The sequence below is a fragment of the Pholcus phalangioides genome, unplaced genomic scaffold (assembly GCF_987345545.1).
Source record: "Pholcus phalangioides strain wild (caught in Gottingen) unplaced genomic scaffold, Ppha-v1.0 ptg000042l_1, whole genome shotgun sequence".
Classification (NCBI taxonomy): domain Eukaryota; kingdom Metazoa; phylum Arthropoda; class Arachnida; order Araneae; family Pholcidae; genus Pholcus; species Pholcus phalangioides.
This window is the reverse complement of record NW_028301628.1, coordinates 36768953-36782904: the sequence shown is the minus strand read 5'-3', so window position 1 is coordinate 36782904 and position 13952 is coordinate 36768953. Positions and strand designations below refer to the sequence as shown.

General features: G+C 33.7%; 1 protein-coding gene across 2 annotated transcripts; it reads right to left on the bottom strand.

Moving 5' to 3' along the window:
• Positions 1-1579: 1579 nt before the first annotated feature.
• Aps (diphosphoinositol polyphosphate phosphohydrolase 1 Aps) lies at positions 1580-13897 on the bottom strand. 2 transcript variants are annotated; one of them, XM_089255228.1, is made up of 5 exons: positions 13389-13628; positions 10382-10537; positions 8347-8431; positions 5833-5952; positions 5559-5678 (listed from the first exon to the last, which is right to left on the bottom strand). In XM_089255228.1, exons 1-4 carry the CDS (start codon positions 13485-13487, stop codon positions 5840-5842), a joined length of 453 nt encoding a protein of 150 aa, XP_089111354.1. In that variant the 5' UTR covers positions 13488-13628; the 3' UTR covers positions 5559-5678; positions 5833-5839. The 2 variants fall into 2 exon arrangements, with proteins under 2 accessions (XP_089111353.1, XP_089111354.1); XM_089255227.1 differs by having other exon boundaries at positions 1580-5952; positions 13389-13897.
• Between the last annotated feature and the right edge of the window lie 55 nt (positions 13898-13952).

Sequence of the window (13952 nt, the reverse complement as noted above, 5' to 3'; positions counted from 1 at the left end):
ATATAAGTATCTGTTTATTCATAAATTGTATATAGCATTCTTTTTTCTCCCAAAAAGCTTTCAGATGCACTGCAATTTGCCCAAAATAGGAGGGAGGTTGTTACAAGTAAACAGAACAGCAAGTGAAAATTTCCTATGTTCTATTTGTAGAACTGGAAAAATTTCATGGGAAAGTTATACTCCATTAAGCGACCATTTTGAAATGGTTTCTTTTTTCTTCTTCAAAATTGTACATATTTCACAAAAAATTAAATGGAGATACAAAAATTGTATATACATGTAAGGGTTAAAAAAATTAAATTTTCATTCCAGAAATGAATCAATCAACTTTGAATTCAGGAATCCGATGTAGAATTTGATAAATTTCAAAAGAACTGTGCATTTATATGAATATGAGCAATCATCAACGCATTGTGTTTTTAAAAAGATGGAAATTTTTTCAGTATTCATAATTTTTAAAAAATAAAAATATCATTTACTAATTAAGTATTATATTATAAATTAAAATTAGTTTTAAAAAACTATCAAAACCAAGGAAAGTAAAAATGACTATGAGCACACATAGGATTGATTCACATAAACAAGTAATGTATAGTCTTATGCATAACTACGTATGGGAAAAGGGACAGTTATATTTGCATAAGGCATACAAAAAAATATTTTCTGAAGAAAAAAAGGGGAAGAATGTGAAAAGAATCGAAAGTACATTTTTGCTAAATGAGACATTTGGCAACAAACACTTTTGAACTTTCTATAAATGCATTGGAAGGAAACCATGGCAATCAATAGCTTTCTTTTTCGCTACAAATTTGAAATGAAACTCATTTTATTTCCCGTCAGCAAAAGTAGGTTAGAAATATGGCATAAAAAATACCAACATCAGGTGATACAGATCGGAAATGGGATATTTTCTATAAGGATATCCCATTTAATCACTGCTATTTAAATAATTTACAACTTCACAAAAATTATTTTAAAGCTAAAAAGAAATTATTCGACTCACAAACTTCAAGCTAACAGTAAAAACTAAGTACAAATAAATTTTTTGATGTCAACTTTAATTGACTTGAACTTTTACAAATTATATTTCACAAAAAAAAAAATAATTTAAAAACGCTATCTGATATGTAGCATAAAAATTAATCTTTTCCTCAGAACATTAGAGATAAATAGTGAAATATTCCCAGTGAATATTCCGTGTATGTTAGATAAATGTGATAAATCAATTATGTATAATCACCAATCATTTTGGTAAGTTTGATAAACTTATCACTTTTTACCAGCAATTAAACATACTCAAGCGTCATTGGTGAATTTGATAAATGCTAAAAAAATTATCACTTAATAATCAATGATTATGCACACACACATATACATTCACCATTACACCCTAGTATACTTGGTGACTTCGATAAATATGTAAAAAAATTCCTGTTAAATGAGAGTTCATTACATTGGGGGTATAATCATAAAATTTATTAAATAGGATTTTATTGTATTGAGGTCAGATTTTATATGCACAAAAACTTATTAAAAATTCATGAAATCAAAGAATTTGCTATATGAGAGATCATTATATCAGGGTGTGATCATAAAATTTATTTAACGAGAGATCATTACATCAAGGTATGCTCTTGAAATTTGTTTCTTTATATCACGGTTCAATTCCAAAATTCGATTAGTTTTTTTTGGAAAAATTTGTTAAATCAAAATTCATTATACACGGTTCAAACTTTGGCTCACAAGTACAGTTATCTAAATAATAAATCTTGTCATGGCAATGTCACAGATCTATCATATTTACCAATACGAAATTGCAATTATGCATAACAGGCAAATGTGCGATGAATTTAATATGATTTTTATTATATTTACCAATTTGCCAGTAAAAGTGATAAATTTAGGGGAAATTGGTCAAACTTACCAAAATGGTCAGCACTTATGCATAATAACCGGATTTATCACTTTTACTGTAACATATACAAATGTCAACTAAAGTCAAGACTTTTCTTTTAGGCAGAATAGGTCCATAGGTCTAATAAATTTTCTCAAACCCTCTGCTCCATCAATAACCATTAGAACTGAAGCAACAACTGTAAAAAAAAATGCTAGTGAGCAAATGAGAAAAGTACGAGTAGCCCTCCAGGTTTTTTTAGGATGGAATGGACACAGGCAAGAAGGACAGCACAAAAAATAGGGAAAGAGCCTTCAGAGCTGATAATATGGTTACAGATTGTGAGCATGTAAAATGGAGAGAGACAAACTTGAACTTTTAGTAGGAAAAATTAACAATCTCATCCAAAACATCAACCAGCTACAGCGCAAAATACGACAATACATTTATGGCACACAAGAAAAATTTGATAGTTCAAAAATGTAACATTACATCAGAATACTTAGATATATATGCATCAGTAGTTTGATGAATGGCTGACAGATTCTAAAACTATTCGCAAGCCATTGAATTGAATATCATAGTGTCTCGATGAATATTAAAGCATCCATTAACTTCAAATTTAGTGACTTTTTTAGTAATATTTTTACTTAATACGGAGGAATCCATTAATCATAACCGTAGATGTTCTGATCAGTTATCATAATCGGCTGGTTCTAAAACATTGTAGAACAGACATGACAAACTCGCAGCATATATGTCATTAATGGCATAAAACGTTTGCAGCAAAAAAAATTTCTAAACTAAGAAAAATATTCAAAAGGTAAAGAAATCTTTGTGTAGTGTTTGTATTATTGTGTGAGAAAGAAAGTTGTAAATGAATTTTTCTTCTGATGTCAGTAGCGTATAACCTACTGACATCAGAAGAAAAATATAGGCTCCTCTAAAATCCTTCTGATGAAATTTGTCAATCTGATGACAAATTTCAAGACCATTCAATGAATCAGTGAGAGATGCCTTATACCAGTGTTTCTCAAAGTGTGTGTTATGGCTCCTAGGGGTGTTGCAGCGAGTTGGGGATATTCATTTGCATACCTGTTTATGCTCTGTAGTGGTTCTTTTATAGGTGAAGATATCTAAACTATTCTGGGGAACCACAGCAGCATGTGACAAAAGTTTGAGAACCACTGACTTATACAGTATATAAGTAAAATCAGGCAGTCTTAAATGAGAGCAATGTACAGGTGCATACTTTTATGTTGGAAGGCAGCACACATTGGTTTATGGGTCCTGATAATGTCATAGGTTAGGAAAAGGTCCACCACAGTTCAAGAATGCTACCGTGAAAAATGGATTTTTCCTCCCATATGCTATAATGTCTCACAGAAATAAAATATTTTTTTTTAAATAGACATGTGCTTACATAGATCTCTGAACCTCATTAAAAAAATTTTCCCCAGAATTTTAGCTATGTCAAAGATAAATAAAAATTGAATAGGCATCGATAGAAATAATGAAATGGACTGAGGATTTCAATGTATTTAGGCAACATATAAATAAATTTATTCTAAAATTTATTAATATGCAGTAAAACCCCTTGTTTGTAGACACTGGCAAGTCAGAAAAAATTGACTGAGAAAGAAGAATGACCGCATCTGAGAGATGGCATTAAGAGAGGGTTTTACTGTATTGCCTGTGTGAATACATTGAAATCATTTTATTCTTTTTTGGTAGACTCGGGAAGTTATTGATTTCAATTAGTACTGAAATGGTTGCTACAGTAGCTGTATCAGAAGTATGTCAAGATGCTGTTGATGGTTGTTATGAATCACCAAAATGAAATGGACCTTACCTAATTGCAGAAGAATTTTCAGGACTTCTTTCAGGTGATCCTTAAATTACACGCCTCACTCAAGGCCCAAACACATGGGGGTTAAATATAATTTATATATATAGTTGTTAACTAAATTTTAAATTGTAAAGTACTTTAGGATGTATGCAGACATTAAGGGCTGTTTACATAGAGTTAATTATTAAGTGATTTAGTGGATAAGTAGAATAGAGAGAGGTTTATTTTCTAGATTAACTAGGTACTATGCACCGGTGGGCATGGCCTCATATTATCCAGTGCGCATGGCCTCATATTATCCAGTGGGAATTCACTACTTGATTATGTATATGTATCTACTTAATTATTTAGTTCTCCAACCACAAGATAAGACTTGGCTATGGCATGTTGGATGATGTTTTTGCTAGAAGGACAAGCCAATCATGAAAGCTCAAGCACTGATGAGTTAGTCTTGATAAGCAATCATTTTACCTAAAAAAATTGAATGAAATCGTGCAACTTTATGGGACACAATGTAGCCAAGTCTCATCTCATGGTTGGAAAACTATACTTATGTTGGGGACAGATTTTAGAGCATGCTGATGACTTAAAAAAAAATTTAGTTTACTTAATTACTTAATGCATGTAAACAGGCCTTTACAGACAATGAGCTTAGTATGCTGTTCCAATTGGTTATCAACGATTTCCTATACTGGAGTATTAAAAGACAATAATGTTCTCTGGCACATAAGGATAACAGTTTTAATATTTGCATACTTAAAGGATTGATGCCTGAAAGAAAAAAGTTCAGGCAAACACAAAGGTGCAAAAAAAAAAAAAGATTATAATGATAGGCTGAGTAATTACTGTTTAAGTTTGTGATAAATTTACATTTAAGACAAAATATTCAATTCTTTGTAATAGGTGAATAATAAATTATTTTTCCCAGAAATTATAGGTCTATCAGTCTGCTATTGTTATAAAAAAATTGGTCATAATGAGCGGATTCCACCATATTAAAAAAAATGCATAGCGATTCTCAGGTACAATTAAAGATTGCAATAAATAATCCCATTCATGTAGACCTCTCAAGTATTTTTTCCAAAACAAGATTTTTTGGATATAAACTCATGATTATAACAAGACTTATTTGTTTCCGCTCTGCAGTTCAATTAATACGAAATTCAATAGCATTACCCAAAATACAGAATTCAATCAAGTTCCAAAAGGAAGACTTTACATTAGAACCTCGAATCTGGAACGCTCTATAAACCAATATTGGTTTCCCCAAAATGTGGATTTTTCCTTAGCAACCAGGGAATTGGAACACTGTTACTCATCAGAAATGATTTTGCCAAAAGAAAAAAACTGGTGAAGTAGAAGTTGCAAAGCAATGAATGGCCACCAAATTGTTTATAGGTCTGTTACATTATACGTTAAATTATAATTATACACCTTAATATATAATAAAAGGTTTAAATTGGTGCAATATTCAATTATCAGAAATTGATTATAACCCTGTGAAGGCTCATCTGAGCCTTTGACAATCGAGGTTCTATTGTACTTAAAAATAATAATCCAAATATGTTTACAAGCATTCAAGATAAAAAAAGATTTTATACATACAAGAAAAGAAATCAATAGTTTCATAACAATTTGAAGTGATCATGAAATGTGATTCATTTTTGCAGGATAGCATGCACATGACGGGTATCAAAGAAATATGTGATAACGGGAGAAAAATGTAAAAAAAAAAACCAATAGTAGAATAGTATATTAACAATCCTTATGGGATGATATTATGTCAATAATACATTATATATGATACAGAAAATTTCAAAGTAATGATGGTCATAGAACATAAATACAATTGACTACCTGCATTCCTTAAAGTTTGAGAAGAGATTATAAAGGTCTACTAGATATAATATCAGAAAGATTCAGCCTGAGCAATTCCTAGAAATTGAAATCAAATTAGCGACACAACAAAGGAAATGACCTATTATATTATGATTACTTTTTTCAATTAAAAAAAAAGCTTGAAGTCTTTCCCTATTTTTTTTCCTTTCAATATCTAGTTCGCAAAATATTAGATTTTTATGGTACATACTGCAAAGTCACGGAACTTTGTCATTCTTTGTGAGAAGCTTTAAGTACGAACACTGTACTGGCTTGTGTGCAGATAACAAAGTGAGAGCTTCGTCAATAGAAAACCACCTTCTTTTTCGACCTGAAAGTAAAAAAAATAGAAAATTTACGGAGTCTGCAACTGAAATCTAATTTTGATCTTAAACAAATTTTATAAGGCAGCAAAGAGAATAAATTAACTGGTGACAAACATGGTATCTTACAAGCATTTGTGATAATCAAACACTTAAATATGCTTTATCAACATAAAACAAAGTCACATCCAACACTTCATTTGGTGAGCCACATCATAATATAGTCTATGCTTGAAATAACGACAAGGTATGTCTTTTTAAAAAAATCTGAAAAAAATCATGATTTTTTTATTTAAATCAGATTTTTTTAATTAAAATTAACTGACTGCTTATTAATTAAAACAAATCTTGTTAATCATCAAGAATGCATATTTTCATATCGCCTACCTATCTTTTTCATCTAATCTCTCAAATTTAATTCAGCATTAATGAATAAACTAACTAACTGTGTGATGGCTCGGTAATTAATGAATAAACTGCAAACAATAAACAAATGAACTACAAGCAAAAAATATGAACACCAAACTTCTGTGTTTATGTAACATGAAAGGTCGTTGAGCCCAAATTAACTTCATGGATTAACATTTCTCTTGCAGAGAAGTGCTTCTATACACGAGGGCTTCCCCCTACTCAAAGTGAATGCCCGGTGGCAACTCCATATTGCATATCGTGCAAGGTTTCTCGATTCACTCGATATACAACCAAAGGGTCATTTAGCATCAACTAAATGAAAAACATTCTATTAACAAGATTGTGCAATTGATGCAGCAATTTATTATGTGTTTCAGGCTTGCCATGATGTTGCTTAATAATTTACACATTTTTATTTTTTCACAGACTTGATGAGTTTTGATAAAAAAACAAGCAAACGAAATTTTAATACAAAAAGTGAAAAAGTCTGAAGTCCAATGGTCTTTATGTTTTGGTAAAATATCTATTATCTCAAAATTGACAATTAGGGGCATATACAATTAGGTTTTACACAAAAACTTATTTCTATGTTTTTTATCAGGCGAACCCTAGTGCCCTACTGTAATGTATTGCAAATGCTTAGGGAAGTTTATCCATAAGTTTAGCTCCCTATATTTTTGTGAAATTTTTTCTATGCACAAAATCTAGAAAGAGAACAGCTATCCTTCTGCTCTGCATCTAAGGATTAGGTTTAAGTCTATATTTACCAGATCTTCCATATTTCTTTTAATCAACAACTTTACGGCATTTCAATGGCATGCATACCATACTAGGTTACCTTTACTTCAATATCATTAAAATTAATATAAAAGAAAAATGAAATTAAATTTTGTGATTTAAATCAAGGATTTAAAAAAAAAATTAATTCAAATCAAGCTGATTTAAATCAGTGTACTCTGATTAACGATCATGCATATTGCAACTGCTTTATGTATTATAATGATAGGTGCAATTTTTATCTTAAATATTTCCTATTCATCCCACATTATTTTTTATCCAATACAACATCCTAAAAAAATGTTCCTCAATCTTTTTATAACTGTGAACCAGTGAAAGTAGCTGAAAAATTCCACAAGCTGGGAGCAATAGTTGGCGGGCTTACAAAAAGTGAATAAGAGAAATACTTTGCGTACTGGCAAAAAGGGAATAAATAGCGAGGAGTAATCTTATTTCTCATGTAAACAGGGCTTATGGAAAGAAAAAAATAATCTCGTAAAAGATATTAAATTCATAAATTCAGATGATAAATTCATTGGTTAACAAAGTTCTGGATAAACTAGTGTTTGATAATAAAAGTTGTACTATACAAGGTGTTTATTAATTATTGTCTGGGTTACCCTTTCTGTAAACTTTCGAATAAATAGCATGATGAAAAAATGATCTCAGAGTTGTAAAGTACAACTTGCAAAAAAAAACATTCACCAATCACATAAATAAAGTTTAATAGTTTCCACATGTCTGTGGTTCAACTTTATATCTGCAGAAATGTGATAAATATTTCAGTTTCTGGCAGCAAAGGCAAATAAAAACAATATGAAAATTCAAAATTATATAAATGGCTATACAAATTGGGAGAAATGTTTTACAGACAGGCAGGAAATCCATGCAGAAAGACCATTTTTGTAGACAATGCAACTGACATACTCCCAAGTGCAAAAGTCAAGCGGTCTGATATCTGGTGATCTGAGAGGCCATGGAATTCTTCCACCTTGTATAACTTCTGTAATTCTCTTGAGAAATGATTAATTTTAATTCTAGCATAATAATTTCCCACAATGCAATGCCACCTCGACCGCAGTAATGCCAGATAGAATTTTTTTTGTTGTACTTTACGATTCAGTAATCATTTTTTTTTTCAAGTGTTTTATTCGAAAGTTGTGGAGCAATGAAACAGTGACAATTTATGAACATTATTATGACACTATACTGACCTATATTCTTTGAATCTTCCCATTCATCAAGCTCTTCGGTAACCACCAAAACATAGACTGATGTCCTGTGCTTTCTTTCAGGATTCTGCAGATAAAATTACAATTGGAAAAAAATAAATAAATAGATGTTATTCTATATAACCTAAAAATACCATGTAATGTACAACTATGCCTTTCTTTATTCATAGAAAACATTTATGATGGAAAACATTTATCACATGAATTTTTTATGTTGAAGCTGGAAGTAAATCAATAAAATCTAGCTTTACAAACCGATTTAAAGTAACTTTAAAAGGAAAAAAAATTCTTTTCCAATTTCGGTTTCAACAATTCAAGATTCCAAAACAACTGATGTAGTGTAACATAATCTTCTCTAATGGTCACCTCCAAATAACGATAACTTCTAAACCAGGGGTAGATAACCTTTTTGGCTGTGGGTCAAAATCAACCGAAACAAAATATGTGTTTTAAGACAAGTATACAGTCAGGTCCCCCCCCCCGTATTTATGGGGGTTATGTTCCGGAGGTAACTGTGAACACAGAAATCTATGAATAACCGAAACCATAGGTTTTTTCTGTATATCTCGTTTATTAAACATCAGGAGAAGAGCAGGGTGACACAGGGGTAGAAGGATATGTGAAAGAGGGTGGAGATATTTTCTGAAAGCACATTGGGATTTCTTTTGCTGTTTCTTCTTCATATCATCAGGTATTTTGGAGTATGTTAAGGGTTAAGGTTTCCTCTAATTTTTCTACATGTGAAGAACGTACCATAGAAGAATCTATGTCATGAAAATAATCTATTGCTGATTTGAACTTGCAAAGCCCTTCCGCTATGTTACACATGGTGAACTGGTCTTCTACTTCATCTGGTACAGCTTGTTTCAGGAGCAGTCAGTCAGCTGCTTTAACTCCTCTTCGGTTAATGCCTCTGAATTGCTATTAATTAGCTGTTCAATTTCTTTTATATACATGTCATTGAACCCTTCTCCCCTCACCTGTTTCACTAACGTGACAATGTCTTTTACAATTTCTTTGGAAATTTTCTAGCTGCATCCTGGTTGGCAGAGGCTTGATTGTCAGTGATTTTTTTACATTGCGTAATCAAAATCGTTACTTAAACCTATGAAATCAACTTTTACTTGTATAAAGTTCTGATGAAATAGATGTTTCACCAGCTCTTTCCTTTATAGAAGAGTAAATTTTTCCCCCTTTTCAGTTATAATATTAGAATCAATTGGAATACCTTTTTTGTAGCAGTCTTGTACCCACAAAAAACAGCATTTTCTGTACGAGAAACACATAGGTCCCATAGGCAATGCAAAGTTTTCACTGCCATAGGTGCAGCTACAGCCTCGGCTGATTGAATTTCAGATTCTTTTTTCTTGATATATACATCTTACCGTAGATTCGGTGATTCCATAATGGCAGGCAACAGCAGCAATTGATTTACTTTTTCCAAGCATATATAGTCAATATATCAAATCTTTTTGTAAAGTTTTCACTTTTTTTGTCTTTTCGAAACATTATCAGAAGCACTAGAAAAATGAACCATCCTAAACATGTACAACTCAAATTTTGTAAACGAAATATGTGAATAACGGTTGCTGAATGCTGGCAGATATGGGTTACTCAGTGACCCACGGGTCATAGGTTGCTGAGGTCTGTCCTAAACTATGGTTACATATTTTGTAAAACAGAAGTCATTGCCATTGGATTAACACTGAGATTAACCTCTCAATAAGAATTGTTGAACAGTAGCTACTGTATTTTTTGGATAAGGAAATAAAAATGATGCATATCAGAAGAAATTGTGGAACAGCTATAGTATAATTTTTTTTTTTGGCGAAAAAAATTATTGCGATAAACCACTAAAGGTAAAAAAATAATACTTAAAAGTTATGTAATTATGAATATATATATGAGTACATTATGAATAGTACTGAAAAAAAAACTTATATGACATGTTTAAATATTTCTCATTCAAATGTTTGTCTCTTTACATTAACAAAACAAGGACGATGGTATAAGTTACCTCAAATGTCCCAAGGCAACGTCCCAGCTGGCCTCTCACGCCAGCCTCTTCTATGACCTCCCGAATCGCAGCCATGCTCGAATCCTCATTTGGTTCCAGACCACCACCAGGCACAATCCAATGTTCCGGTGCCCGACTGCTGGTTACTAGCAATACCTGTGATTAACAATAAAAGTAATCAAAAGTTTAACATGAAATTTAATAAAAAAAAAATACTGTCTGATTTTCAATACCACTTTTAGAACAGAAAACAGTATTATGAAATGCTATTATTTGTCTAAGTTGAGGTTGAATTTCATTCAAAATCAAAGCTCTACAGATATCTATCATATTTTGATCAGTCCCTTTCGTTCAAAGTACGGGAGGTTTTTCTATACTATTCAATGTGGCATGCTATTTTGAAACAAAACTTATCACAAAAAAGTACCCACATCATTAAATAAATTTGGCTCGACCATGAATACCGGCCAGCCTTTTCAAATTCAAAATAGCTGTGCACCCTCAAGCATAATGTTTTGCAATGAACCCTCAGCTGAGTGAAAATGTTTCGAAATAAAAATCCACATAATCATGTATTTGTATACTTTTTCCAGATTGTTCTGCAGTGGCACTGATTGTTCTGCGACACAGATTGACACATTTTGACTAAACCTATTGGTTACATTCCCTTGAATGTAACTGATACACATAGGCCTATTGTTTACATTTATCAATGCTTGAACACTGGGTTTTGTCATACACATTCTTGAAAACTCTTCAGATCATTATTTTGGCGGCTTACTAACCTAGTCCCTCTCTAGCAGAGACGCATTTGTGGCTTCATCACCCTTAAGCTACACAAATTTTACCACCTTTCTCCCCTTCAATAATTCTCTCTTGACACTCATTTCTTATATTTGCACCTTTCTGAGCTTATTGCCCTGCTATAACGGTGAAGCACCCTTTCCTGTAAATACACATTTGACTGTGTAAAATAACTGAAGTTCTCAGATGACTACATAAACGATGAATAACTTCTTCCAAGGCTGACAAAGATTGAATTATTTCTTCTGGAGCCAAATAGAAATGGAAAACACTAGCAAAGTGATTTTTTTTCCTTTGGCTAGATAAAAGTCTTGAATAGGCCTCGGGGACCATTAAACTAGCCCTTAGGTCAGAGTTTTTGAGTTTGTGATTTCCCCACATCCTTCAGTGGGGGATTTTTCATGTCCCACCTTACAAAGGCAGATTTATGGTTTTGTCCATTAAATATTCTTTTGCCTTGAAAATATTCTTTGTCATACAGTTCTGGGGAGCCGGCAGAGCTCATGCATAAGCATTAAATAGGGGAAAAGGGGGATGCAGTGGGTGAAAAAAGTTTGAGAAACCCTGTTCTAGGACACTCTTTTGGCCCCTCACTGACCTAGTCCTTCTGTAGCAGAGATGGATTTAAGGTTTTACCACTCATGAGAAATGCAAATTTTACTGCCCTTCTCTTATTCTTATATAATTTTTTTGACTATTCAAGAATTAGCCACCTTTGGCTACCCTGGGCTATAGCCCACCACGATCCTCCCATCTTTGTAAATACAACTCTGCCTGTGTGAAAAATGATTAAACTTCTCAGAGGTTTGCTTATAAGCCAAATAACATCTTCGAGAGCTGAAAAAAGACAAATCATTTATTTGAGAGCCAAATAGGATTAAAAACACTAACAAAGTCAATTTTTTCCCCAAAGGTAGATAAAAAGTCTCGGCCTGGAGGACCGTTAAACAAGTTCTTGGGCCGAAGTTTTAGCACTTATAACGGCTCCCCTGAATGAATGAACGCCAGGGGCTCTGCCACCGGACTTATCCCGTTGCTGAAATCTCTTCCAGCCCAGCTTCGTGGCAGAGGCTGGGACAAAGGGAGTGCACCTATCAGTCTGAGTGTGTAGCTAGTGTTGTGTTTGATATTTCAGTGCTGCCATCTATACTTCAAATTGTGAGTGAAGTGTAATGATTGAATATTTGTAACGTTGTAGGCCTGTTGCTCTCTGTGGCGAGACTTTTTCACGGGGAGATTGGCTCGCATTCGTGCCTTGAAGTTGGAAACCACAGAAAACCAACTTCAGCCGACCACCACTGTGGCGCCTGTGGGGGGATAACTGCTCCCCCAGTGCCATCTTATAAAATGAGCCTGGGGGCCTCACAAAAATAAGAACTGGTTGAAATTTTTGAGAATTTTCCGGATAGGGCCCCAGAAAAATCACTTGGCCCAGGACCCACGATACTCGAAGACGGCCCTGCTCCCCCCCAATTTGGTAGTGGGGAGGTGGATTGTGCCAGGATTTTTCACGGGGGGGAGGCCCTCTACAGTGGGCCACTCTACTACATATTAGTGTTACATACGTTCATTGTGTATAAAAAAAAAAGAAGAAGAAGAAGAATCGTCCCAGGTCCTCTGGCTTGAGCAGGGTTGCAATCCCCAAAGCAGAATGTGCCAAAATCTGCTACGTATGTCACAGAACAATTTGGAAGAGTTTTAAGAGAAAGTGCAAAAAAAAACCACTATTACATGTATGGGGATTTTTACCGCAGAACATTTCCAGTCAGCTGAGGGCTCATCCCAGAACAGTGCTGAACATTCTACGCTTTGGGGGCTGCAATTACATACTATGTCAGCAGGGGCAGGCACACATTTTGGAACTCCTGTATAATGTAGAAGAGCAGTTAAAAAGTGAATTCGGCACCCTCTCTGGTCTAGCGCCCCAGGCACCTCCCAGTTGCGGCCCTATCGGCCCCACCCTGGTGGGGGAGAGGGCCATTTTATTTAAACGGTTTGGAAATATGTTTCAATTCATTACAGCAATTAAACAACGCTCACGAGAATTTTTTAAATCAATAAATTCACATCACCAACACTATCCGGACATGTGAGCATACAGAGAAGGCTTACCGTACATTTCCTCTCCGCGAGAATCCCTCACCGAAACAATCTTTTCATACCGATTTAAAGAAATAATAATAAAATCTAGAAACATTTTTACCTCATTTTCTTCTTCGTCTTTGACGCACAAACAAGCTGCTCTACGTCTAAAGCCATCCTCATCATAAGTCCTCGTTGAATTCGGCTTTTCCTTTACCATTTCTTTCTCCTTTTTTTTTTCTCTTTACGTATCTTTTCGGTGAATCAAATATCACACACACACAGCTGTGGCTTTCAGTGAGTTACAATAAAATCTCTATTCTCACCGATGCATTTTTTTCGGGTTCATTCAATGGAGAAACTTTTCAGGTTTAGTAAAGAACATCATCACACAGATGATGAGAGATCCTTGTTTAGGAGAAGGAAAAAAAAAAAAACTCCGTGCGGCGGCGGCGATGAGAGCGAGATGATGATGCGGCTGCAGTTGCGTCTGAATCCAAAAAGCCGATGATGATGAAACGTGAGAATGTCTCTCTCCCCTCTTCTATAATTTATCAATCACTTCTTATTAATCTAATAAATAAAGTGATAAATTAATATCCTGGCGTGTATTCACATACCTCTAACGTTATTAACGGCAGCGGCGGCAATTATATATAAATAATTTAAAAAAAAACTACTTACG

Bases quoted from the DNA above. Each gene is read 5' to 3' on its own strand.
- Aps (XM_089255227.1), bottom strand. From the start codon at position 13,487: ATGGTAAAGGAAAAGCCGAATTCAACGAGGACTTATGATGAGGATGGC. The intron at 10,538-13,388 runs GTAAAAATGTTT...TGTTAATCACAG, and splicing joins AAGACGAAGAAGAAAATGAG to GTATTGCTAGTAACCAGCAG. The intron at 5,953-8,346 runs GTCAGTATAGTG...TTTTACTTTCAG, and splicing joins GGAAGATTCAAAGAATATAG to GTCGAAAAAGAAGGTGGTTT.